Source organism: Bombus fervidus, chromosome 8, assembly GCF_041682495.2.
Source record: "Bombus fervidus isolate BK054 chromosome 8, iyBomFerv1, whole genome shotgun sequence".
NCBI classification, from domain to species: Eukaryota; Metazoa; Arthropoda; class Insecta; order Hymenoptera; family Apidae; genus Bombus; species Bombus fervidus.
In genome coordinates, this window is record NC_091524.1 from 1,806,456 (window position 1) to 1,830,490 (window position 24,035).

The window sequence follows — 24,035 nt, forward strand, 5'->3', positions numbered from 1 at the left end:
ATTTGTATGTATGCGAAGACTAATTAACGAGTTAATTAACATCGAATTCGAGAGAAAGCACGTGACGATCGACGATTAAATTATGCGATTGCCAATCGTGCATCCTTTTGTCCATCTGACACGCACCGGCTGCGTTAATTGCGAGCCATCTTCGATGTTTGGCGGACGCGTGGCAAGCCGTTCGATCAAAAAGAAGCGAATCGAGGACAAACAAACGTTGATCGACTATTCGACGCCAGAGAAACGATCTGGCTGAGTAACGGTGTTGCGTAATGCGGCAACGTCATCAACGAATTAACAGTTATGCTAATAACGATCCTTGAATAGACAATTCTCTATTGCGATCCTGTCGCGTTCCTGTCGCGTTTCTGTCGCAACCAGCCGGCGTCAGGTCTTTGCGTGATTTCCGATGGAATCCGGTTTATTTTCACTTAGCGAAGGAAACGGCGAGTTTCAAATAATGCAGCCGCTTCCTAGCAATGTTAGCAGGAAGTGGGTGGCTGGTCGGCATGGCGAGATTTTCACCGGAAAAGTCAACGAACTTTATCCCTAGCGAATGTTTGTTCCGCGGATGCTGATCGCGGTTGAATTTATCGCACGCGCGTGCATTCGCGCTTGTTAATGCCCTCACGATCTCCCTCCAACGTCACGTACTTCTGGGAACGAGGTTTTCACTCTATTATTATCGACGCGAACGATCAATGCAATGGACAGTTCTTTGCCACAAAACTAACTTTCTCGTATATTCGGCGATTTAGTCACGTCCGCGTTAAGGCGGAAACGACACAGTCCAATTTATAACCTGCGTGAAGCGTTTGTGAGAATTATTATGGCAACTGCGACGCGTCGGTTCGTTATTATGCGTCGACCTCAAAGTGGCGAGACATGATACAGGCGTGGTAATAACGTTTCATTCCGTTTGTTCTTTCTCTCGCGTTGCACGTGTCTCTTTCACGCGGGACGTCGAGCTTCCTCTTTAAACAGTGCCCGATATACCGGGATAGCGTTTCTTGCGCGGTAATTAGTTCCTTTGTGATCCTATATCGGTGTAGTATCCCCGAGGTTTCTCGACAAGGCGCTAGGGCGAGGATACGGGTAGCTGGATGTTCGAGCACGTTTCTTCGATGATTTTATTGCGAATGTAGTGACAACGGAGAACATAATGCAACATTCATTTCCGCGTGAGCCCTCCTCCAGCCGTTGAACGTTGGTATTCGCTCGAAGCAACAGTTTCGTACCGCTTTCGCGCTCGTTTCTTCGAAGCGCGTATGCTCGCACGAATATTAATGACGCGAATTCGTTGATTCCCATTGATGTCATCGTTCCGACTGATTCACAAGCGAGGCGAACGCACGAGGAATTTCAGTAACGCGACGGCAAACGTCTGGCCGTTCTCCGATGCGTCACGAGATACGTCGAGAATAAACGTCAGGCAAATATCGCATCGGCGGTGCTTGTCGCAAAAACGGACGGCGGAGCGTTTCATCAATTTCACCCATAGACTCTCTAATTCGATCCGACGTCCCGCGCGTTGCCGTGTCACGTTGTTTTGCCTCGATTTGCATGCCTTGGAAGCCTTAGAAGCTGACAGCCTCGTTCCCGTACCGCTGTTCCAACACCGATAGCCAACTTAATTGCTTCATTGTATTACGCGGTTAAGCTTCATCCTTATCCTAGGCCTTTCTTCTCTGCGTTAACGGAGAATTCGCTTCGTAGCTCACACCATGATAATGCACAACTTCTTTTCTCCATACGCTTTGAACGTACTGCAAACGGATGCTTTCTCTCGTTCCTTCTTTATTCCGAAGCGCGTCTCGCAAACAAACAAATACAGCAAAGTGTCAGAGGTTTCTGCTTTCACAGTGCAATAATCGTGCACGCAACGATGATAATTGCACCGGAGAATAATCCCGTGTTCCCGCATCGACGATTATCATAGCGGAACGCGAAACGATATGCCGCGAATGAGCTGAAACCATTGGGGAAGTGCAACGACCCTCCTGTGTCACGGGCTCTCTAACTCAGTTTACTAACATTTGCCAACTAGATACCACGACAGTCGTCTATCTTCAGCCGCTGTTGCTATTTCGGCGCTATACGCACCCTATCACGAGCGACCGCGCCATTCTCCGCTACTCTTCCACAGGAAATCCCCGCTCTCCACCTTCGGATCTTCGTACTCCGATTTTGTCCTGCGCATCGCGTTCTCCGGGAAGAATCTCGCTTCTTATCGAGGCAAGTGCATAACTTATGCACGTCGCATCGTTGAATGTATTCCGAAGATACTTAAACTCGTAGAAGTTGCTTTTACGAAGCTGCGTCGTGGCGGTACGTTCCGAGGCATTGAAAGCCCGCGCCCGAGCCAATTGGTACGCGCAGCAGCGAATCCTTGATAAAAGCGCCTTCTTGGCGGGCAGAAATTTTTCATGTGTACTTACGTTCTGAAGCCACCTTTTGTTGCGTCATGGCTTCGCGCGCGCGCGCGATTAGTCACGGGATATTTCCGAACCGCTGAAAAGGAACAGCTTTTATCCGCCAGATCGGGTTTAGGCCGGTACTCATTGAGCTGTTAGACTGGAAGGATCGCTGGTTGTATTCAGACTTCGATTAAAATCGCCGTTAACCTATCTATAAATAGACGGTGACCGAACGATTTGACGAGAAAACCGATAAAATTCAAATCCGATAATGCACGCAGTTCGACTCACTACTGGCACGATCAATCGCTAATTGCAAGTTCTTTCGTAATCGACGCAGAAGAAACGAGTCGTCGGAAGTCGAAGACTTTCCCAAATCGAACGATGGCCCGTTGGGTCGTAAAGAGAGTTTCTTCGACTTTCAAAGACACACGGAACGATTCGTTGGGAAGCAAGAGCCGATTCGAAAGGACAAAGCGATCTTTGTGCGTAATTAGACGCAACCCGATGCCAGTGACATTTGGAGAAGAGGTCGAGAAGGTCCGACGACGTTAATCGTCGCCCATAGCCATGTAAGTGTCGTCAGGAGATCGAGAAGAAACCGGCAATTACGGCCGCCATAAAATACGCGTGGGGAAAGGTGCGTGGAACGAAACGCAGCGTGTAACTCAGCTTCGAAGAGCCGGGATCGCGGAACAATGCGCCTTCGGCTTCGATTATCTTAATTATCTTCTCACGCCCCTGCGGTATAAATTGCGGAGTTGGACACCTGCTTGCTGGTACACCCGTGTTGCGACAATGCGTCCAGCCAGTGCGTGGATCAACGATTTTGCGTTTACCGTCATAGATAAAGATCGAGAGGCAGCCAGTGTTATTATACCACTGTCTGTCGATATTTATCTCATAGCTATCGTATAAATTACGTTCGTATGACCGGTCAATTGGATCGTTTGATCGACATTCCTATCGATCGACAAACGTCATCGTTGCATTGTTTCGGTTAAACAAGAACGAACTATCACCCGATCCATTAAATTTCGATAGATCACTCGCATCGTAGCTATATCCGCGTACCGCTGCCGGCACACGTGCTGCCACGTTAACATCGTTCGAGATCATGTCGAAGCAAACGTGTTCCGCTGTTTAATGCGTTCCCGCGTCGTCCGCGCGTCTACCAGAGATACCGAGTACACGCACCGATGCAACCGCTTGAAACTGGTCTACCGAGCGCGAGTTTCTCCGCGGGGAATCCAGCAGAAGTTCACGCGAATAACGGGTCCTCCGTATTAGTTATGCATCGTGCGGCATTGTTTTACAATTGCACGCGTCTAAGGGAGATCTTGTACCTTTTTTCCCGAACAATGGCACACCACGGCAATGAGATCGATGCTGCGCAGAGGAACGAAAGTCTCACAGACTACACGGCACTCGGCGATCGCGTCTCGACCTTATTTTCTTATCGAGGATCGTCGGCTCTATTAAGCGGCGCAAGTACAAGGTAGCCGATAAAAATTCTCGAAAAGGAAGAGGAATCACAGGCCGACACGGAGCTTTAGCGACTTGAACGATCGGATACAAGCGTGGCATCGATGGAACAGATCGCGATTACATCTCTCTAATTGCTCGTTCCGGTGGCGCGAGGGGCGCGGTAAATTGCTAGCCAGGCAACTCTAATTCCCGGCGGAATCGATAAATAACCGCGAAGCATTCGATAAAGACCTGATCGTGGTACTAATTGCGACAGTTTCTCTAAATTGTCATGGTCGTGCTCGAGCTGACGATTAGGAATAACGACTCGGCTGATTTAAGGCGCGTCGTATTGCTTTCTTCGTCAATTGTTCCGAGATAATGTGGCCGCGAAGGAGGAAACGGCGTAACGATCCTCGCTCGATAAATCATACGCACGTCGCGTGCACCGCGCGAGTTCGCCCGGTTTTCTGACGGACACGGCTGCACCACCTTGAGGAAAAGGACACCACGGTCGTGCGAGTTTCTTCCCGTTACGCGATCGATGAATAATTTACACCACTGGCACGACGACGATCGAGATCAACGATGGAAATTTTTCGAATGCATTAACGATGCTCATGGCGCATCGTCGCGGCTGCACCCGTCTCCGCTCGCGCGTCCCGCGTCCTGCGTCCGCGGTTTATACGCGAAATTACGCGAGGGAAGGCGGCGAATATCCATTGTGAATCGCACTGGCCTGCGTGCAATGGATAACGGCCGAGAGATGATGTCGTGGAGCAGTGGGATAAAAATAGTTGACCCGCTTGAAAATGCACGCTATCGACTCGAAAGCGCGCGCTCATCGAACGATCAACTATGCGTCCTCCTCACGATCGTCGAATTCGTCGAAGCAGTCTCGGAACGCAGCCTACACGTTGCATCTGTGTCGAGCGTGAGCCACGTCAACTCGAAATGAATATTAATCGGGAGACGCGGAGCGTTCAAAACGCACCGGCTCTCTTTGCATATACGATACATTGTTAATCAAAAACAGTACCGACGATATTATTATCGACTTCTCTTACATATAACTACGTTTTCTCGAAATTGGAAATTTGTTTTGTACGTGTGAGACTTATTATGGAAGGTTGCATCGACGCGCTCGATCGTCATCACTTAAAATACAATTGCGGAACGAATCATAATTTATCGCGATCAAGATCATGAGTGTATTCGCTTGAACGAAATGATACTTAGAGCTCCAAAGCGATGCGAAGTGGCAAACTTTCAAGATTACGCGAGACGTATTTTTGTTCTGACTTTCTTTCCTGATGTCTTCTGTGTCCGGCGAACACACTCTGATCGCTGGTCCGTTCGTTAAGACGATCGAGGCATGTCGATTTTTACAGCACACTAATGAAATCGTAAACTCGCGACTCGTTAGGAATCACTATCACAGACTCTCTACTCTTCTCTAGTCTCGTTATTAACGTGAATTTTACCGCGATAATTTCCCGTTACCGGTAATAGGTATTCCGCGTCCGATCGTTCCGCGACAGGATGAATGAACTGACCCTATTTGGCCTGAGGAACGAGTTCTTTCAATGAAAACCACCTTGTATGAACGGATCCACCTCTCCTCTGACCCTCGTCTCTCGCGACTTGTCTCTTCGTCCGGTACGAGAAACTCAATGCGAGCCAGCAACAAAAATACTACGCCATTCCCTGGCGTTCATTCAGCTCTCTCGTACCTGTATATCGGGATACGTTTTTTCTTCGTAACCTCGGAAATACATCGCGCTGTTCAGTAGCAAACGATCCTTTCAAGCAATTCAGAAGATTTAATAATATTCAACCTCGCAAGAAGCAACAGAGACAACAGGGACAAAATTCTCCCGACTACGCCCTCGAACTTGGCAAAAACATGTTTCTCACAAGCGATGACGTTCCTTTAGTTCCTCGTATCGATATTATGCAAGCCGCATTGGCTGCTAAGAGCATAGTTTAGCGAACCATTTTGAAAAGATCAAGACGCGAAGTTGTAACCGTTTGGAACGAACGTGAAAGACAAAATGCTTCCTGGCTGAATAAAGCTTTGCACGAGACAAAATGGCTCGGAGCTCCACGCCCCGGAATGCGAACGCGTTCAGTTAATTAAACATGGACAAGGCGAATTGTCGATGGTCCTCGGTATTGCCACTTGCACCCGTGCGTTACGTGGCGTGTGTGGACGCGTCATTGAAATACTGCACGGTTCAGTAGCCGCCATTGGCACGATGGCGATCTAGATTAGCTGGATCAGCTCACGGCTCGATCGTTTAGTTAGGGCTTAGATCGTTGGATCTGTTCGACCCGTCACGTCGTTTCTATCTAAGGATCGGATTTTCGAAACGATTATCGTTGATATGCAAATACTTATGGATGATCGCAGACACGAAAGCAATCGCATGGCGTTCTTCGATCTGGTAATTTGCAGCGTCCGACACGACCATTGTCCTCAAAGAGATCTATTCCTCGATACACATGACGGTCCTGCAATAGATTTATCGTAATGGCTGTCAGAGGAGCACGAAAAAATAAATTTCCAGGCATTTATTTATCTTCAGACTTTCTAAGGAGTGTCGACGGCTGGGTACCGCGTTCTATAAGGCGTGAATACGAGATGATGTCATACAGGCGTTGCACCTTCTCCCTATTAACGGTCAGCAACTGTGCGTCGGAGAACTTCCAGATGATCTCATTGGTTAGCGCAAATGAACGATGTCAAAGGGCACGCTACTTGATTCATTCGTTCGATCTGTTCCCCGCCGAGGATGCTTGAACTTTCAGCCTCGGCGGTTTTCCATTTTCATTGTTCCCATTATCCGCGTTAATCGCGAGAGCGATCGCAGAAGCGCGAAGGAGATAGACCGAACGAGAAGCCGTGGTCGAAGACCCCGTGGAATTCGGCATCCCGGTTCCGTCTCTGAGATCTATGAGCGTATTTCGTCAGCTCCGGGACGTTGACCGAACCCTTCGTGGTACACCGAATACGTCATTGTCAAGAAAGTTCTCTCGAAATATTTCCAAGAGCAACAAGTTCCCTAATAACGCAAAACATTTCCAGTCAAAGGGTCGAGTTTATTTTGGAATCCGAACTTGGAAACTGTAGATCGCCGACTAAACTGCCAGTGACAATCGTTTATACGATGTTTACATGCGATGTAGATGAACATTACATACGATGCTAATCTCGTTTCAACGATTAATCGATGGAAACATTTGCAGGAGACAGTCGATCGTGAAAGACGAAGATCACGGAACGAATGATCGAAAGTGGCTCGGGTTGGTCGGTTACGTGTACTCGTTAGTTGGTTCGCGGGTTGGTCACACGAATCGCCCGTAAAGGAAAAGAAAGAACGAAGAGGAGAGAAAGAGAAATGGAGAACGGGTAGACATCGATCATAAATTATCTATGAATCGCGCGGTTGCGAGCCTGTGACTAACGCTCGAATCGACCGATTGCCGTGGAGAGCTGCAAACCATCCTTTCTGATTCATCTTTTGCAATTAAAATTCCGCGTACCGTCGCCTCGTGGCACGCAGAATGAAAGAAAAAATATGTCCTGGCTGCTAGGAAGCGGCTGATGGAAAAAAGCCGTTTGACAAGCACATCCGGCGAGAGGCACGTACACGAAGAATCGAGTTTCACGCGACAAAACCGATGCATCGCCATTATACATTCGACGCGTCCTACTAATTTCACAGTTGTCGCGCGGAACGCGTCGCTCGGACAGCTGTGCAAAATGCCGCACCAGGCCAGAGCCTGATAAATTTCATAATCGTGTCGATCGTCGCTCGAACGAATCGAGACGCCCAAACCGAAGCGAGCGAAGGAATCGATCGACTTTGAAAATATTGTTTTCACGGAGATATTCAAATAGGTCGTGGCAAGAAGGTTGCGTTCGGGGGACGTGTTTCCGTTCGAATATCGCCATTTGAATATCAAATTCTAAATGGTGGAACAGTTGTCGGTAACGCGCCGAGTCACCGCGTTACGTCATGAATTTTTTTCCTCGTCGTTGATCGTGCCTAATTTTCATCTTCAGGGTCATGCTTCAACATCGAAAGATAAGCTGACGCGCGACCATCTTCTCCCCGCGCTAATTGGAACGCAACCAGACGTCGCTCGTATAATCTTCCCATTCTGGAGCACGTGCGTCGCTTGTCAACTAAATCATAACCAAATGTTTGTGCTATGATCACTGCCGAAAATTGTTCGTGCCAAAAGAGTGGTATTTCCGTCGATCGATCATCGAAGATATCGCTGGTCGCATTTGCCAAGTAAAACCGTGAAGAAACGACTGTTCGAAGTTTGATCTCAAGACGCGTCTTTTTGCAGGACCACCAGCGGCATCGTGAGGGCTTTCACGTGTTTGGAACCAAGCCAAATTTTGCTTTAGTAAGAACTCGGATTTTTGTTGACGCGCTCGGTAAAAATATTCAAGAAGTTTTCGAAGACAGTTGAACGTTTCCGTTCCGATCTGTCGGCTGTTATCATAATTAACGCGCGCGAAATAAAATTACCAAGAAAGAACGTCCAAATATTTGTCGAGGGATTTGGAAGCAGTTAAAGAACACGTCACAACCAAACAGTATTTCGATGGTATAGAAACGACCGTTCGTTATGGATACCCAGAACATCGATAAATCACTTGTCCCGAGTACGATAAGACAGCTTGTAGAGGCTGCGATGAATACCGATCTAGTCGTGATAACGATACTCGTCGACTCACCGACAAAAATGTTCCACTAATGATTCCACTATGACGGACTATTAGATGTATGACGCGCGGAATGAGGAACAATCAGTCGTTTGATCTTTCGTTGTCTATTACAAATCGATTATCGTTAACAAGCAACGATAATATGAACGATTAATAAGATCTGGTAAGATATTCGGAAATAATTGTGAACGCTTTGTCGTGCGAGGAAACTGAAAAGCTCGTGAAACATCGATTTTCTAGTTCAATAAACGGTTTACGCCCATTTGGTGGTTCGATAACGCGTTCGCATGGACGAATCCAACGGCTGCAAGTATCATCCGACAATTAAGGTGCCCATTGGTGTCTCGAGCGATTGTCATTCATATCGATTAGTTGCAATGGGCGCGAATCCATTCCTAGAAGTTACGGCAACGCATTATCAATGACGATCGTAGTCGGTTTATGGTCTCCCATGTTCAATGCCAACGACTCGCGGTGGCAGACAGCCTGGCAGCCAGGCGATCCCTTTCTTGGAACGATGAACCTGCGATTTGTATGAGGATCACACACCGAGTTGTCCGTGCCTTCGCATCCACCGCTTTGGTACCTTTCTACATTTTTTTCCTGCTATTTTTCTCTCTTTCTTTCTCCATTTCTTTCTATCCGTCTCTTCGTAGTTAAAAATATCACCGGAAAGACTGACGGGATGGTTCGCTCGGCTTTACGCTCGTTACTACGAAAATCGATCTGCGAATATTATTTCCACCGGCGCAGCGTGGCGGATGCGTTAAAAAACTTTATTAACGACTGGTCTGCTGGCCGTCCTTGATTCGCCCCAGGTTCCAATTTCGATTAACCATTGACGTCAACCTCGGATATAAATCGAGATATCTTTGCCAAGAGTGATTCGATATCGAGCGTAAACGGTCGGTAAAAGACGACATCTTGGCAAAAGCGAACATCAAGCAAAATTAGAATGGCCACTGATGGATAAAGGCAGATTTCCTGTTCGTTTTTGCAAGAACACCGGCCCTCGTGAATGCCGCTCCTAACACAAAAATATGTAACCGAGATTTCCATAATGTAAATGACTGGCTTCTTCCATTAATTACGGCAGCTCTAAGCGGACCCACCAGACTAGGATTATTGGGTGGTCCAGCGGTGGTACGATGCCTGGACCCGATATTTAATAACAGGAGGTGTAGCCGTACCACAGCAATGGTTCTTAACGTTTGCCGTGCCGCGTAAGCTACGTTTAAGGGCGTTTAAAATATTTCTTTTCTCTCTCGTTTACACCTCGAAGACCTTTTGCTCCGAACCAATTTGTAACCGCATTTACTGTTCGGCAAGCAATACAAACTGCGCTGTTCCGTTGTTCGAAACCGGGCTCTTTACTGCCAACATAGTCGGTTGTGCGATCTTCGCAGGATAAATACGCTCTATGGCATTGTAAATTTTTCACCAGACACTTATGCGTGTTTCCGGCGACCGTTGCACAACTCTCCTTCGAATCAGTAACGGGTAGCGCCGATACTAATAACCATACGACACTAGTCGATTCGTTTTACGTGCCCTCCGCTTCACCCATGAAACGCGAACAAATCGAACGGCTCTCGTGGACGACAAAGATCGAATCTTGTACTCGTGCGATGTAATCGTCTGCGCTGTTTTTCTGAAAGTCGTGCCAACAAACCGTGATCTTTTTATAAGGGATACACGCGACTAATATTTTATAGCGGCGCGAAGACAATGCACGATAATGCACTTAACGACTGTGCTCGTTCCTGTAGCCAGCTGGCGTGCATATAAACCAACTTGATCTCTCTTCGTGATCTCTGCACCGTTTCCATCGGCCCGAAAGAATTTTCCATTAAATCCGTCGTTTGCCCGTCGTGAACGTTTCGATCGCGATGTTCGCCCGCGTAAATCAATCGTCGGAATTTTAGAAGTCGACTAACGATAAATCGTTGAAAACGTACACGCGATACGCGCGTAGATCGTCGGTTCCGTAACTCGTAATCGATTAATCATCGGCGGGCCTCTTGAGAAATGGCATTCATTTGAAAGAAAAACGCGTATGGTCTAGTTTATAATGGTAAAACGGGACGATGTTATCGGCGTTGACAACGCGTTACCAACTGTTTCGACGATGAGTGGCGAAATCCTGTAGCGCAGCTAACCGGTTAATACGGAATAAACAGCGTGTCGACAACCTCGGAATTTTTATCGTGAATTTTCACGATCTGTGACTCGCGAAGATGGTCGCGCGAAGATCAGGACCGCTTGCGCATTCGGTGACCCTTGACATTCCGCCGCGACGCGCCATCATAAAACGCGGACGTTCAATTCTCCGAAATTGATTCTCCTTTTTACCGTCGTTTATCGCTACCGCTCACCATTGAATTTAATTATTATTCTCCGACACCGACTGATATCTAATCGCGGCCGCACACGATAGTACTCGCATTTACTCATCTGTGTACATAACAAAGTTCGACGAGCAGAGAAAACTGCGGACACCGTCGAACACGAGAAACTTTTCGATTTATAGATCTTAAAAGGTTTCGCGGGAACCGGTGAACGAGATATACAAAAGCAAAATTCAGAAAGCGCGATATCGATGGTCTTTAAATTTGGCCCAAAGCCGACCTCTTCTCAACCCTCCTGAATCCTTTGAAATCGTTAACGATAGTGCAACGCGCATCGACCGAATTTATTAGCGACCTAATCCGCTTCTTGCGATACGAGATCAAAGAGAAGAGAAGACTCGTATATTTAATCTTGTTCATACGGCAAGGGAGCTTTGAGATGCTTACGAACAAAATATCGTTATACCGATCGAAGCGGCCAAGGTTTTTTTCCCAACGTAAATGGATTTCTTTCATAAAGTAACGTTCGACGATGAGAAACGCATAACCACGAGAGATCGTGCGCGAATAAATGTCGCGACGCGAACAGACAGGAGCCGCGTTTGTAATTGCGATAACAACGTCATTATTCACCGACCTTTCGAAACGAGCTGCACGAGGAAATCAATCTTTTCTCATCGTTCGTAAAACATTCTTTAAAGTGAGTTACGCGTGTATCCGCACTACTAGCAGACACACACGACCAAAGGAACGCGACGATAACCGTTGTTGCATAACGAACGATACATCGGTTTTCGAGTAATTGGACGCATTGTGAGCACGTTGGGTGTCGGACAAGTTAATTCCAACCGCCTTTTGTCCGGTTACTGATAAATTATTTCGATTTTTAGTCCCACGACCTCCGGCCACCGCTATCAGATCGAACCCGCTCGCCAAGGGATAAGTGAAAACAGACAGTCGTTTCTTTGCCTCGGGCCGTTTCTATTCAATTACCTGTTACCTCTATGCGTAGTAGAGATTTAAAGGACAATGTCCGATACGGTAGGAACGATAATAGGATAACAACGTAGGCCGCGTTCGAAATTCGGGCGTGAAATTTCGCGTAACTCGGGTTTAATCGTGGAAAAAAGTCTCGCGAAGATCTGGTATATCGACGGGATGCATGTTTTTGTTGCAGCGTAATCGGTGCCGGAGCTGGCGGCACGGCCCTAAAAAAGCGCGTTTGAATGGGATCTCGAGTGTGGCATAAAACGAAAGGCACGCGAAAAAGAAACGGCAGACTACCACGAGTTTCGAGTGTTCATCGACGAGAGGCTCGCAGCTCGCAGCTGGCAGCTACACGAAGTGTCGACGGTAAACCAAGCATCCACGGAGAAATTCTGCCCGGATTGTACGTGCACACGCGCGCGATCGCAGGGATTGTTTCTATTAGGCGGCTCGAGATCAAAGCATCCAGATGTTGCAAACTGCGATTAAGTAGACCTCTGTTCTCCTTCCGGACAGTTTTCGTTCGTGCAGCGAATGGCGCGTCGCGATGAGATGCAAATTCGCTTATTAACCTTATCGCAGGGCAAAAATCTCGCGGACCAGCTGCAGGGGAGTGTTGGCCCACCCACGATTCAGAAAACGATCACGAAACTGTGATTAATTTTTTTGGATTTCTTCACCGCTAGCACGAGCTATCGCGCCAGCGAATCTTAGATAGTATTTCATCCCGAATATTTCAGCTAAAAATTCATCAAGATTTCTTTCTTCGTTCAGGACTACACCGAGGACGAGGACGAAGAAACTCCGGCCACGACCACCTCGTCAACGACCACCACCACCACTACGACTACCACGACTACCACTACCACTACACCAAAGCCTGTGGTTACCCAGAATTACGATTACCGGGATCCGAGAACGTATGAGGGTGGGACAGGGGCGCAGTACAACGGCTACCAATCGAAAAGTGACTACCCGTCGATGTCGGCGCACAGCGTTCACAAGTGGCAGTCTCTGGGTACTCGAGAGAGCGTCAAAGAAACCAGAAGCAACATGCAGCAATACAATAAGAATGGGAAGAGTAAGTTGGCTTCGATCTATGCGACGTACATGCTTCGATGGCTGAATGGAAAAAAGAGACATACAGAGAATTCTGATCGCGTAGAGAAAAACCTTGTCTCGACAACCGTACCGTAATCGAAATTCCATCCTGTCGATTTATGCAAATATTTGCAGGGCGCCCTCGAAACTGCACCTGTCTGCTCTCTTTCTCTTATAGCTGTATCGTTATTAATCGTTATTAAATCGACGATGGTGGTCTCGTAGCTATATATCTCGTCAACACGATACTTCAACCTCGCTACCAATTATTCCTCCAACATAAATATCAGACAAAAAGCGAATGACTTTCTCGTTAATTGCGGCCGACGACTAAAAATTAATAAATACAGTATCATGTACAGGAAATGTACGTAAATATCGTCATCGTCGAATAAACCGAGACGACAAGACTAATCTTTTTGCATCGTGTATCTACCTTCCGCGAACTTATTAGAAACTTCACGTTTTCGTTTGTTCTCTCAAAGACGGTTTAGCTTCTCGAGCAATGTTCTGCAAGTGACCCTTCCTTCTCGATCGACGGCTTCTATCACGCGAAGCAACGCTCGATCGTAACGGCAACCTATCAATATGCAAATTAATGATGACGACTGCGCCGTAGCCACCGTGATTGCAGCAACTTCAACCGCCCTTCGTTCGGGTTCTCTGGCGTATTACACGGGTTGTATACTCTCCCCTTTCCCCTCTGCTATTACCTGTTAATTCATATCGAGCCGCTCGAATCAATTTACCGCGCTTCAGACACGCCGTCTATCAATGCTTGCTCGATCCTCATTGTTGCTTGTTCTCGGTAAGTTCTGTTGCAGGGCAACATCGCGGTGCGAATTAAATGTAACTTTTTGCAACGATCGTATTCGCCGCGACAAATCAAGACCACGATAATTCGGACTAAGACAACCTCGTTTGAAACGGAGCGGTCGCGCGAAAGAGAATTAATCTGGCCGGCGGAAAAATCAAGGACAATCAGATCTAATCCCTTTCTCTTATAATACATTCCAGAATACGTTTGAATACAGGATGTTCGACGAGCGAGCATACTTTAGCTTCCCTGACGGTCGTACCTCTATTGTAAACGCGCCGATATAATCTCGTGTCAGTGCAGCCGTGGCGAGAATAACGCCTACGTTCGAAATTAGCATAAAGCCAGATCGCCGACGAAGATTAAACCAAAGAAAATAATCTCCGCCAGGAGACATTTCCGAAACTTCTCCCTCGTTTTATTTACACTTCCGCGCCACGCGTCGTCATTCCGCTCGTACCTATGTATATCGCTCACAACGAATATCGTTATGTTTGTATTACTAGTTGCAATTTTCCTGCTCTTTCCTCTCCAGTCAAATTGCCTTTTCCGTTTTCCCTTGCTGCTTTTGCCGCTGTTCGCAATTTCTTTTTCGATATCCTTAGCTTGCTCTTTACAGTTAAAATTCCCTGCAAGTAATTTCCACAAAACTATTGTAGAAACAATTTTGGAGTAAGCGGTCATTAGACGACACTGACCGCAAGATGGATGCCATCCGCGATACATGCTCGGTCAAGACGGGACAGGGTGCAGACGAGATCCCTCGGCTATCGTAGGAAATCGTACGGCAGAAATTAAGTAGGACCTTTCGTGAAATATACCGACGGCAACCGTGAATTTTTTTTTCGTGAACTCTGATGAGCGATGTTCAACCTCGAAGAGCACCCGTTATTATCGGTCAGGTGGTTCTTCGTAATTTTGACCCTCGGTTTACTACTTTTTGATACGATACATACGTAGATATGACATGGTAATTATTATTAATTTCAAGAAATAATCATCGCGTTTAATAATCGGTACTAATCGTTACAGATGTTGCATTCCTCGATCTGTCTAACACGAAGAAATAATGTTTAATAAGTATAGCTGGTAGTAAAGATATAGCGAGATGACGAGAAAGATGCGCAATGTCCTTGATGTCTATCGATGTTACTGCCTGATGGCGTAATTCAAGACCTCACGATATCTCGAAGGACTACCGTAATTGTTTCGTCATCGTTCCCTCCTTGTCTTGAATCAGCTTCTTTTCTTTCGCGGTTCTCACACCGCGACAACGCAATTTCATCGGCCGAAACGAACCAGGCAACTGGAGGTCGCGGTTCCTCGAATAAACGAACGGCGCTCTCTCGTTAAGAGATCGAGAGCTGCTTCTTCGAAGCGCGGCCTGAAGTAATTTCGCGAACCGCATAACCCTGGTTTTATATCCGCGCGCGGCCCAGAGGCATCGCTCTTAGTCACAGTCATCTAAAGACCGACATTTGTACGTCATCCGTGGATACGATCGTTGACAAACGATAGTTTAACGAACGTCGAGTGCAATTCCCGATCATCTCCGGGTTCACCGATCAGCCGCAATAGTTTTCGATTATGCACAACGGTTCCGCGATGTCTCGCTGGAATCGAGTTGCTCCGAACTTGGCCCGATTAACCCCATCGACGAGATCCGACGAGTCTGGCTCCCGGGCAGACCATAAACCTCCAATTTACAATCGTCGAGACGCCGTCGAGAAAACTTTGTTACGACGTTTTGCTAAAAATACCCCGCTTTGTCGTGACCAGACTCATGAATCTCGTGCCCCACGGATATGTAACCGCGACACCGAGTGCATAGCCGTCAGTGCAGGCGTTGCAGCAACACTGTCTTTATTTATGCGGCTATTAGCGCGCGTTTATATCTTAATATCGAGGCACGATCGTAGGAACGCGTCTTAACCTCCATGGATTCTTCCTGGCACCTCGAGTCGCGGCTGTTTGAACTAGGATTTATTGATTTCTAGGTACAATGTAGTTTCTCCCGTAGTCGTCCATACAAATTGCAGCGAGCGATAGCTGCGGCATAATTATCGACGCTCCGTGAAACGCGTAGAAAGCGATTAGGTATCTGCGCGCTGAATCAATAGAAAGCTCGCATGACTTATGTCACCTGCCTTACAGATTCGTTTTGAAATGTCGAAGCGAGCTGTCACGCGACATCTCGCGCGTCTAGTGACCAAGAGAATAGAAGGCAATTTCTTTTCCAAGGCTAAACTTTCCTCGATTTGTCTTGGCAAGCAAGGTCGGTATAGCGAATTGACGAACTGTGTTTCAGCGGCGGAAATCCGAGAGGCTCTTCAACACGCGATGAAGGTATCGCGAGAGGGCAGCTGCCGATGGCCACGACCGAGGGTGATTCCGGTTCGTGACGTTTACCCAAGCCCGTCGATCACCTACATTCCACACTGCGCCATCTTGCACAGGTGCTCAGACGACACCGGATGCTGCAGATCGGAAGCGCTCACCTGCGTGCCTAAGCTCTCGCACCGCGTCGAGCTCTCCTTCTATGTAAGTAAATCTTCCTTTTGTCCCGATACGAATCCCGCGCGACCATTTGCCACGACGACGCGCCATGCAAATTCACGCTGCAGTCGAGTAGAACATGCTTCTCGATCGAACGACAAACTAACCCGCGACCGTAGGCTCGTTACACGATAGATAAATCGAGCGTAAGAGAGGGAAAAACGGACAGAGAGAAAGACAGAGAAAGGCAGATGTAAGTAGATACATTGCACGGCGCAGAACGATGGATGCCACGAAGCAACAAGGAAGACTTTATCACCGAGGAGAAAGTACCATTAATCGTGTAAAGTGTATTACGGAGAATTTATTAGCAAGAAGTCAAAGAGTCGCGGTATTCCGACGTAATTTATAGGACACACTATCGCCGATATCAAAACGCAAATCGCCAACGATTTGAAACTTTGTCCGACGGAGGCGCGCGAGAGTTTTCTGGCTCATTGCGTACACGACGGTTAATGAACAGCGACATTATCGGCGAACCGCGAATTCGATGACTAGACAAAACATGCTTATCTAGTATGAACTAGAAAAAAAATTGGTCACGTAAATTTCTCGGCTTTCATGCCTGCCCATTAGTGTCACGGAAAACGGGTATACATAGTCCATGCGTTCGTTGGAATGTTGGTGGAATTATTTTTCCTTATCTCCGGTTAGCTACGCGACCGCGTACGATCGAGCGTCAGAATTTATCGAGGTGTTCGTTACGCTAGCGCTCCTTGCAACCGCAAACGCCAACAATTCTATTGCAACTATTCGTCAATTTGTATTTCGACGAGCGTCGCTAATCGATTCTAAAAGCAAGTCTTCCGGGTCGATGCCTGATTCAATCCAAACACGCGATGCGTTCTCCAATCGATACTACGAACCGCTTATGAGGATCGACGCACCCTTTTAAAATCAGTATGGCCGTAATTGAACAGACGACACGCGCCTTCTCTCACGGTGGTCCATCGCGATGCATCGTGTCGTGCTAATCATGCAACACTATATTTATGCACGAAATTTGATCCCCGACTAAATTATCGGTTCTCCTACCTGTATATTACGCTTGATTGTCGTCGATGCGCGGGCTTAAGGTCTGCTCGCAATCGCGCGCGCTTGTCCACGCAAACGTGAAACTCGTTTCGACCTTCTGACCGGATCGATCCACCGGATTCGACGAGATACGAAATTCTCTCGCTGGAAATTCGAAATTGCAAAGAAAAAGGTTCGCCGACAAAGGAATCGTTTTCCATCCATAAAACTTCATTTTTCGAACCGGTAGTCAGGATTGTGCAATTGATCGCGGATGCAGGTTGGGTTTAAAGGTGCACTTCGTGCAACCCGATACTTTTGTAGCACCGTTTTATCCCGCCATTACAGACAGCTTGATCGATACGCCCCTTTCTCTTCCTCGTTTTCGATCCAGCTTGATATAATCAAATTCCGCATATACGACCGATAGATCGCGCCTCGTGTTGAAATTTTCGACCAACATGCTGTGCTTCTACGTGTGACCGTTGCATTATCTCGAAGTAATGAACACGTAACCTGAAAATTGTATACGTGTTTACCGTAGATGGTTGGAAAACAGAGATGACTCAGTTCCGTCGACGAGGAATAATCTAGCGACTGGGTCAATTAGGTGCTAACAATGTCTCATCGAACGCGGTTTGTCACCGATAATATCGCAACCGAGGACGTCTCGCTGATGTTTACAATAAATTACGCAAAGCTTGAACAGAGAAATACGCATGGAGGTTAACTGCAAATATTTGAGCGAACCGCAAAAATGTAACAGACAAACGGTTAATAAAGACAACAAATCGAGCGTAACGCGTTTGAAAAGCAATCGCTAGGGTTTTTGCGCTCGGTAGAAAGTGTGGTTCCACTACTTTTCTAAATCGTTCTTAGTCTATCAGTGTGCAAAATCCTAAATTAATAGCGTTATTTCGTGAGTCATTGCGAAGTAAAGCTTCGTGGAAGATAGAAAATAGAAAACGTTTATATATAAGAATAGAAGACTTTCGAATCGTTATTACCGAAAGTTTACACGCTGAGTGTTTCGTTTGGTTTAAACGAATACGAACGATGCTCGAAAACGGATGCGTTCCCTAGATGCGAAACAGCGTAGCTATAGATTTTCAGTGACGAGAGCTCGGCAAGTCATTAAACTTCACTAGCGATCTTAATGAATCAATTAATCGTGATAGATCTATCGCATCCCTACTGGACTGCAATCCACGCGTCGTGGATTAGATTGAACTACATTCCTAGGCGATCTAGCGAAACATCTTTCAACCAAGTTGTTCGTATCGTTTCTCTGTCAAGTTACTTTCCGTACCAATTCAACGTTCAGGAATCACGTTTCTTTATCTTCACTACATTTTTACTATATTTTTTGCTATATTCTGTGCTGAGACCGGGAGATTCGAGCGACGAACGGTATGTACGCACAGATTGTTAAAACCTACCGTATGATATTCTCGAGACTCCGCATGACATTGAAAATAAAAACCATCTCGATATAAATCGCAATAAGCGGGCCATGTAATTGCCAATGCAAAGGTGCAATAACACCGCGGGTATAATTTGCATTTCGCAGCGATTACCATTCGAGCTTCGCCAAGCAACATTAGCATAAGTTCTCGTCGACTATTGTCGGAATCGATGGCGGGCCGTGTAAATACGCGACATCGTATTGTCGGATCTTCACGAATTAACGCTCGATGCTCTCGGGGTGGTTCGAATAGTCTCGCCCGTGATACCGTTGCGCTCGAATTTCGTGCTTTACGATCACACGGACTGCATATTTCTGTCTGCAAAGACAGCACAGATGTCTTGCGAAGACTTGAACTCAGTCACGTCATAAAGGACGTTTCATAAGTCGTAATCTTGGAGTGGCTCGCGCGAATCGCGACCGACCTCTCTCACACGACTACGGAGATCGTCGACCGTTTAACTTCTCAAGGAGAGAGTCTGCACGGGAAAGAACAGAGAAGCGCTCATCGGGACAAGGAGGAAACAAAAAATCTCTCGATTAGACGTCGAACCGCTAAATAGGATTGGAACGATCGATCGCGTGTTCGTTGGATCGCGAGAAGTATTTCATAAAACGCGAAAACGTTAATTGCACGTCGAAGGACTGCTATGTACTACTTTCTAAAGCGTACTTTATCTCGGCAGGGATCATTCGATATATCGTTTGGTTGTACACCCACGCGGAAAGTATGGCCAATCAGCGGCAACAACCGATTGTGATAAATGTACAGGGCCAGGGCCAATAGGGATCTCCGCTGGGAGAGAAGCCCATAAATTTAATGAGATACATTGGGTTTTTTTTCGTTGTGTCATGGCCCGATACTGTACTGTAGAATGCGAGCAATCCTATCCTCAGTCGTAATATTGCTCGCACAATGCTGCTAAATCGTTATATAAATTACGGAGCGAACGCGGCAGTCGTAGACGAGGAAGAAAAACGCAACGAAACGCGACAAAGATCGATCGAGATCGACGAAAGCTGCTTCGGCTACGAATGAGCGGTGTTACGGTCAACGAAAAAATATGCGAGAGAGTTCACGAAGTAAAAACCCTTTGCCAAACTGACAGCTCTTTGCAACGAGTGCCCGACGAGACGGCGTGCTCCAGTTAACATCTATAATTATCACGAGCAACCCCTTGCGTTGACACCTGCCGAGGAAGACGCGTTTACTCCATCCGTCTGTCGAACCTACGGATCACGACTTTATCACTGAGCTTTTCCGCCCGCGAATGAGTCAGTTTCACAGCCAGAACGAAATTGGCTAAGTATCAAATTTGCTTCGGACGCGGATGTGCAAGTTCCTTGTTGCTGCCGAGATTCTACATCGTCCATGATGTATGCAGATCCGCAACTAAGTGCGACACGAACCTTAGGGTTTATTAATAGTCAGCCAGCGTGGCTTCCGTGATACCGAAATACGTTGATTTATAATCTCACCCTAGGTCCCGGCTCGTGCCCCCGGAAAAGTAACTGGGTTAACGTCTGTCGATCGTTAAGACCTTCTAAAAACGCCGTGCGTACGGTGCCCATTCGAAAGATGCAGTATATTACAGCCCACGGTGTTCCACGAATTACCATCAAATTCTAGATGAAACAAGAGACGCGAACATCATGAACCCGTAGGTACCAACGGCATCCTATCGTCGATGTTTCTCCGAAACGTTTCGAATTTCACTTTATGCCAAGTTTTCTCGCTTGCCAGATACTGTTATAGCAGATCCAGTGCCATACTATCACCCATCTTCGTCGGTAGCTTGCGACGATTTACGATCCTACCGATTAAACGCGATCGTTTGATCGGGTAAACGCTACGGGCGATGCATCGCGCAACCGTATCGTGTATTTCCAACGCGACGATTATTTCCAACACGACCGGATATGCATTACCGTACCACTTTTCGATACGGCTCAGTCACCTCGTTTCCTCGCATTTGCATCAACGGCGATTGCGATTTTTACGCAGAAACCGGCGACTCGAAGCGAGGATAACGCACCGGTGTTTGTCTCGGTTGATGTATGACGGAATCGTCGTAGCTGGTGAGGGAAGGTCGTCGATTTTCTAATTCGATTTCTCCGCGAATCACATCGCAATCCCGAGAGAAAACATCGCATGTCTCTTGTTTACTCGACTCCGCGATGACTAATGCCTTGCATCAGTTTGCGCGAGAAAATCATTCGAAACCGCGACGAAATCGAAGGAAAGAGCTATGGCGTTGCTTCGACGAGCGAAAAGTTCAACGTAATTCGTTACTTTTTATCTAATACAAGTGTAAGCTGTGTATAGTCGATAAACATAGAAACGACATTGAAGAAAAGTTGGAAAACCTCGTTAACTCTTTGCTATTTATTTGACTTCGCTTTAGTCTCTTTCCCTCATATTTTCAGTTGGTTTATTTGTACTGCCGCTTGAATGTTTATCTTACGTTTTCATATAATTGCTTTTCCATCTGTTTAGTTATGTTCGAGTTTACACGAAACTTCTGGAATTCTCTAAAACCCTGCGACTAGAAACCTGCTCGTACTATCTCCTCGTGCTATCATCGATGGTGCACAGAACATGGAACGCGTTAACAAAGTTCCCCGATAATTCAAAGTAAAACCATACAGGTACGAGCAGTTACGAGGTTCTTCAAAGTGTCTAGGGTGACCAGAATCATTTCTATCGAGTCACTATTTATGTTCTAGTGCCATTAGTTATCGCGAAAGCTTTAAAGCCGCTGCCATAGTCCCGGGTCGTAATTCGGGGCGGCGGCTGTGGCACAGGCCTTTCTCCCTGAAGATACTAGAGTGGCGATATTCACCGTCGCGTAATCGGCCATAAAACGTTTCGACAAATTTTTTCCTCGCCATGTATACGAACGGGCGTGAGCGAGGGTCGCAACGGCGTCGCGATAATTGCACGCTGCTCGACGTTCGGCGAGTCGTTAACCGCGAAACGGAATCACAGTTAACAATTTCGGACGGGCGAAGTAACGAGAGATCGATGAAAATTTGACAAAGCGAAATTTGAGTAGCTGCGTCGCTGGGCTAGAAGCCAGCTACTATAACGGCCAATGGATGCCCTCCACGAAAACGAATTACCTTGCTGGATATTGTTTTAATCAATCTCGAAACAACGATCGCAAACCTGCTTTCGCTCTTGGCGTTTGGTCAGCCGTCGGAAATGCACGCGGAGGCGAATAAAAGCCGGACGAGTGCGATGAGCGAGATGGAAACGCTGCGAGCGTTAAAACGAAAACGAATTTCTTTCCATGGAAATCTGCGCGAAGGTGCAACTCAGTAAAATGGACTTTCGTCTCCCTGAGCAAGATACGAGAAAGGATATACAGCTATTAACCCTCGGAGAACTTGTTTCCGAGACGAGAGAAGAAGACCAAGATTCAACGAAATGCGTAGGAGATGCCAATCGGAAGGGCTGAGGCTAGTTATCATTTTTAATGGTTCCCCGGAGTTGCCAGGCTGCTCGCTACCAGAATCAACGGCCACCTCGTTGTTTCTGGGTAAAAGGGGACCTCACGCAAGATTAACGATGCCTGTCTGACGTCGTGAATGGAGACTCGCATCGCCACAGACATGCCCGTCATTTTAATGGGACGCCGACGTAGCTCTTATTTCGGAATTACACCTGACCTGACGGAACCGAGTTCCTGACAGGTGGCAGCGAAGAAATGCCGTTCCATCGGACCTCCTTATCGCGTAAGCCTCTTACGCGAGTGCCCTGAGTTAAACCGTTTAAACCACGGGAAATAAACGACGTCTCGACGCATGTCGTGCGGGCAATCGGTGTTTCGTTCGGTCCACACCGATTGTCCGATAATTTTCGTATTCGTATAACAGGAAAGAAAGAGACTAGAAGAATCGCTCGCTATCGTCGATGCTTTAACTCGGAAGATTTAAACCAAGATTCGATAGCAACCGAATTCGTGTAGCATCGGTTCCATTTGCCACGAAAAAGAAAACAGATGGAAAATGCGATGAACAGTAAAATACGCGTTAAAAATCAATCGTACGGCCAAGCTGACAAAAGGGAGGATCGCAGTCACGACTTCCTTTTCCGCTGGTCCGTGAAGACTCGCCTACTCGCGCTGACCCCATAGGGTCAGCTGTCAGCTATCGATAGTCCCGCCTCGTACACACCAGACATACCCTCACATGCTAAGCACCGTGTTATTTCTATTTTTGTTCGAATGTCGGTAGATACGAGTGCGATGCATCGTAGTCCCGGTGTTCGGTGCGTGCTCGTTCACGACCACGTACATTCTCGTGGAGAACGTTTACTGCGTCATCGTCGATCCCACATTTCACAAACGAGTCCGATGGCTTCGCTCCAATCAGATACGCTCCTTTTACGCCAGTCAATGAAATTTCCCGTTTACGGTCTACCTTTGACAACTTTCGATCAATGATAGTCGGTGCGTTAATTCGATAATCGACCAACAAACGAGAACGTTCGACGTTGCTCGAAACGAATATCCCAGTTAACCCGATGAATAATTCTCGATGATCAGGTAGCGTAAAACGGTGTCTCGACTGTTTCATAATCCATTGTCTCGACGCGTGGAAAATGGCTCGCCACGTTCGATGAAAGTCCCAGATAACAGACGAGTCTAGTTACGCTTACCGCTTCTGCTGAAGAGTCTCAGACGATTCCGTCAGAATGTTGCCGCTCGTAAGACCGGAGAAGTTGATAATTAACGGCGGTCGAATTCGACACCGTGTATACGTATAATAGTCGTTGGGAACGGTGCGGGTCGATCGCGGGTGCGTATTATCGAGAGAAGGCTACTAGTTGCGAGAAAAAGCAGAAACAGGATGCTGCTCGGTAAGTCACACGACCGGATAAGATTACATCTTTTGAACTGTTCGAGAAACGTGATTTACAGAGCATAGTTTAGGAATAAATCTCCTGCGGGCAGATTCGTCTGTTCTTCGTTCGTTGGAAGTTATATAATATTACACGCTATTACAGCCATCGAGTTAATAAGCGTTTGGTAGCGATCGCGTGAAACTTCAAGCGACAACCGGTCAGCAGGAGTTGTCGGTTGTTTTCTACGTTCAAGTCGCGCGCGCACAC

At 47.0% G+C, this 24,035-nt stretch overlaps 1 protein-coding gene across 1 annotated transcript in view; it reads left to right on the top strand.

The window, feature by feature from the left end:
- The window catches only part of LOC139989771 (uncharacterized), a 59,955-nt gene that overhangs the window by 13,012 nt on the left and 22,908 nt on the right, over positions 1 to 24,035 (top strand). Inside the window, exons 2-3 of the mRNA XM_072008365.1 lie at positions 12,741 to 13,047; positions 16,193 to 16,425. Coding sequence (XP_071864466.1) covers positions 12,741 to 13,047; positions 16,193 to 16,425 — 540 coding nt within the window. The remainder of the gene's footprint in view (positions 1 to 12,740; positions 13,048 to 16,192; positions 16,426 to 24,035) is intronic.